This window comes from Trachypithecus francoisi, unplaced genomic scaffold (assembly GCF_009764315.1).
Source record: "Trachypithecus francoisi isolate TF-2019V2 unplaced genomic scaffold, Tfra_2.0 Contig01603, whole genome shotgun sequence".
Lineage (NCBI taxonomy): Eukaryota > Metazoa > Chordata > Mammalia > Primates > Cercopithecidae > Trachypithecus > Trachypithecus francoisi.
In genome coordinates this window covers 1,872,138-1,876,308 of record NW_022681445.1, presented here as the reverse complement: position 1 = coordinate 1,876,308, position 4,171 = coordinate 1,872,138, and the positions used below count along the sequence as shown (strand labels likewise).

General features: G+C 44.1%; 1 protein-coding gene across 1 annotated transcript; it reads right to left on the bottom strand.

Moving 5' to 3' along the window:
- Positions 1–435: 435 nt before the first annotated feature.
- Positions 436–3,553, bottom strand: SAT1 (spermidine/spermine N1-acetyltransferase 1). The gene is made up of 6 exons (XM_033195431.1): positions 3,210–3,553; positions 2,918–2,969; positions 2,743–2,826; positions 1,220–1,321; positions 1,087–1,127; positions 436–961 (listed from the first exon to the last, which is right to left on the bottom strand). Exons 1-6 carry the CDS (start codon positions 3,273–3,275, stop codon positions 791–793), a joined length of 516 nt encoding a protein of 171 aa, XP_033051322.1. The 5' UTR covers positions 3,276–3,553; the 3' UTR covers positions 436–790.
- Positions 3,554–4,171: the final 618 nt, after the last annotated feature.

The window sequence follows — 4,171 nt, the reverse complement described above, 5'->3', positions numbered from 1 at the left end:
CATGGCGAAGCCCTGTCTCTACTAAAAATACAAAATTAGCTGGGTACGATGGCACCCACCTATAGTCGCAGCTACTCAGGAGGCTAAGGCATGAGAATTGCTTGAACCCAGGAGGCAGAGGTTGCAGTGAGCTGAGATCACTCTACTGCACTCCAGCCTGAGCAACAGTGAGACTGTGTCTCAAAAAAAAAAAAAAAAAAAAGTCACGTTTACATGTTGCTATGTATAAAACCTTGATAGTCAACTGGTCAACTGGCTTCTATGCAGACTCTGTTAATACTAGCATAACACATGACCATAAAAACTTTAAATTGGGTTAAAAACTATTTTGAGCAATTCTATTTATCCAATGGCATTTGTGGGTCATTTTTGTCTTCAACAGCAAGAAAAATGTGTAAGAAATAAAGAATTAGTAAAAATGCTTACACCAAACAATTAAATCAAAGAGTAGTTTATTAAAAAAGAATCAAAACAGAAACTCTAAGTACCAGTGTGTACATTGTACACATTTAAATGACTCACGAGAATGAAGTTTTTTTTCAAATATATTAAGATCACACCACCTTGTTGTTTATCGAAAGATATTCAAGGAGAAATATGACTCTCCAAACTGCATCTGAGATTGCCACTTAAACAGACCTCATTTCAAACATGCAACAACGCCACTGGTAATAAAGCTTTGGAATGGGTGCTCATTCTATTATTTCACTACAAACAGCATAGAAAGCAAGATAAGTTGGAATTTATTCTAAAATAGAATGGAGGTTGTCATCATCTACACCAGCACTCCTCACTCCTCTGTTGCCATTTTTAGCAAGTACTGCTTGTCGATCTTGAACAGTCTCCAACCCTCTTCACTGGACAGATCAGAAGCACCTCTTCTTTTGTAGAAGTTGATGGATGGTTCATTCCATTCTGCTACCAAGAAGTGCATGCTGCTGCAGCGACACTTCATTGCAACCTATTATGAGAGAGTAAAACACAAACTCAGTGACATTTCAGCCTGCTTTCAAGATCCAATTTTTATTCCATCATTAAAATAATCCGGTAAACTTACAAATTTGGAAACCAAAAACTAAGACATACCCGGCTTAGATTCTTCAGAATTTCTGATCCTATGCCAAAGCCTAAAAAGAAAAAGCACAATTTAAAAAGTCATTGTAAGGATTTATATAACCCTGAACTCTCTTCAGACCCTCTGCTCCGAACTCAATCGTACCTCTATAATCACTCATCACGAAGAAGTCCTCAAGATACAGTAACTTGCCAATCCACGGGTCATAGGTAAAATAGTACATGGCAAAACCAACAATGCTGTGTCCTGTAATAAGAGTATCACATGAGATGTGGAGAAGGAAAACATTTCATAAAAGTTGCAGCTGCAGAATCAGAGGCCTATCATAGGTTTTAAAAAACATACATGCATGTATTATAGAAACAAGTAGCCACGACTGTCTCATGATTTTTATGTGAGTGCAGTCCAGGCCACTGCTGGATGATCTCACTGTTCTGAAAACATGTATTTGCAAAAAGCACACATCAGAACTCACTGAAGTCAGGCTACAACTGTGGACTGGCCACTCTGCAGTCTGCTGGAAGCTCACACTCAGGAAGCGAGAACACTTTCATTACTTGCCAGAGCAAAATTGCTATGGTTTTAAACTCAACACACACATTACTCACATCCTACTGGTATACTGGTATGTTGACTTGGGAATAAGTCAGGTTTACACGGCAGTTCAGAATAGTAAATATTTGGAAGTTTACAAACTCTTGCTTCCTTAAAGGTCAGAACATCAGGCCAAAGTACAACGTTTAATTTCAGAACTTGCCTTCCAATTTACGCATTTTCAATTTGCTCTCCCCATTTGTTGAGTCAGAAGAAGCAGCACTGCCCAGAAACAGGTATTACAAAAGTACTCATCCCGTGTTTTCTGCTTATTTCTTCTAGCCTGAGGAACAGACGTCAGAAAAAAGCAACCACCCAAACAACTTCCCCTTTTAGCTGAGCTGTCTTCTGACCAATCAACAGGGACCAGCCAAAAAAAAAAAAAAAAAAGGCATCTGACACCCTCTTAACAGGTGTCTACTATTCCAAATGGAGGCAAAGGTTTCAAATTAAACTTTCTAGCCATTTTATATTCCTTAGCAAACAGACAGGAAGCGAGTATCATAGTGGGTTTCTGATCTACCGTGTTTGAAGTGTGTGATAATAGGACCTTACCTCATTTATCATGATCATCTACTTATTGTGTAAAGGATCTTTTAGTTACCTCCCCGCCCATCCATGTACACGGAAGGGCCATGTACATGGCGAAGCTAGAGACTGTAACCTGAAGATTGGGACAAATTAAAGAAAAAAATGTGATTTAACACAATTACAAAAACTGTTACGTTAGGGTCAAACAAGAACCATTTTATGAAACTGAATTATAACAAATGACATTATACCTAACTCTTCCGGGTCTCCACAGCACTTATACTTACTTAAGCAGCTTAAACTCTTCCGAGTCTCCACAGCACTCTGATACTTACTTAAACAGCTCTTTTAACCTGCCCTAGTATTCTCAAGTGCAGCATATCTAATTTTTTTTTTGCTCAGTAGTTTGAACACTTGCTGGCTATTTTTTCTGTCCAAGTTCTCAGTAACTTCGGCCTGTGTAGTCAGTGGTTCTACACAGCCGACACTACTTCTTACATAACACTCGGTGTCTCTGGCTTCTGTAAAGGGAGAGGGGTTACCTTCCGGAGTCCAGTGCTCTTTGGGCACTTCTGCAACCAGGCAGTGGTAAAAGGGGTGCTCTCCAAAACCATCTTCTAGCAGATCTGCAAGAAGGGGGAGCAGGGACGGTAATGGCCTCGGCGAAAGTGACAGGCACCGAACGCTTGTCCACCGCCCCGCCACTGTTGAATTTACCTTTTTCAGTTAAGATTACTTGTTCTTCCATGTATTCATATTTAGCCAGCTCCTGGGGGGATGCACATAGGAGAGAGAAAAGCAGACAACAAAATGAGGCTCCGGCCCCGCCAGCTCACAGGAAGGAATGGGGAGGGCGGGGCGGGGTAGCGGCCGGGCCTGGGATGGGGGCAGAAAGGGGAACGGGCTGGGTTCTCACACCGGCCCAGACCTCAAGACGCGAATCACCCCACCCCGAGAAACGGAACCACCTCCACCCTACGCCCCGGGAGGAGCTCGGGCTCTCTGCTACCTTGATCAGCCGCAGTATGTCACTGCAGTCGGCGGCAGTGGCTGGGCGGATCACGAATTTAGCCATTTTCGTCTTTTGCTTTTCTTCCCTTTGCGGACCAGGCCCCTGTACTTGAATAGTAGGAGGAGGTGGTTCCTCATTCGTCTCCCGGGAGCGTCCTCTTTTCAGTCAGGCTGGCACCATGACCCAGGGAACCTCGGCGAGTGACTGATAAACCTCAGTCGACTTGCGACTAAGAGCTGCGCACTTGAACGTTGGTCCGGCTCGGCTTTTAAGCGCAAAGAAGCCCCGCCTCGGGCCGTGAGGTGGGGACCTCTCATCCAATGAGGCCGCGGCCCCAGGGCGCATCATTTCCTCTCCCAGGCACCACCCTCTCTTCCGGGCGCCCGTGTGAACCCGGAGGACAAAAGTTGGGGCCGCGGGGCGCGCTGTGGGATTCACTAGCGGCGCCCTCTAGTGGCGCTTCGCGGAGACTTGGCGGAAACCCTACTGGGAGCCGGTGTGTCCCCCAGTAACCTTTGCAAATGAAAGAGGGGAATTCCCTCTGCGGTCCCCCGACAAGTGACCTTTCTCTTTTCTCCTTGGCCAGTCAGGGAAGCAAACTCAGGAACCCTGGACTTAGGATATGGGAGGAAGATTAAAGCGGCAGTTCTCAAAGTGTGACCCGGGAGACGCTGCAGATCCCAAGATCCTTTGTAGAGTTTCGGTGGCAGAACTAGTTTTAGAATAATAGACGTCATTTGCCTTTTAAACTCACAATGGAATTTTCCAGAGGCGACCTGATGTCTAATGATGACACTGCTCTTATGACCAAAGGAATGTGAGCTCGTATATTCTTGCGGTTTTTAGAATTTTCTAAGGTAGGTTATTTGGATTCCCAATTATCTTTTTTCTTTATACTTGTAGTTTCTAGAGTTGACAGCATATTTTTTTCTCACTTTTCTAGCCTTCTTATACCTTCT

Coding starts and splice junctions, on each gene's coding strand:
- SAT1 (XM_033195431.1), bottom strand. CDS start 3,275: ATGGCTAAATTCGTGATCCGCCCAGCCACTGCCGCCGACTGCAGTGAC. Junction 1,322..2,742: donor AGAGCACTGGACTCCGGAAG/GTAACCCCTCTC, acceptor CTCTTATTACAG/GACACAGCATTGTTGGTTTT. Junction 1,128..1,219: donor CGTGATGAGTGATTATAGAG/GTACGATTGAGT, acceptor TTTTCTTTTTAG/GCTTTGGCATAGGATCAGAA.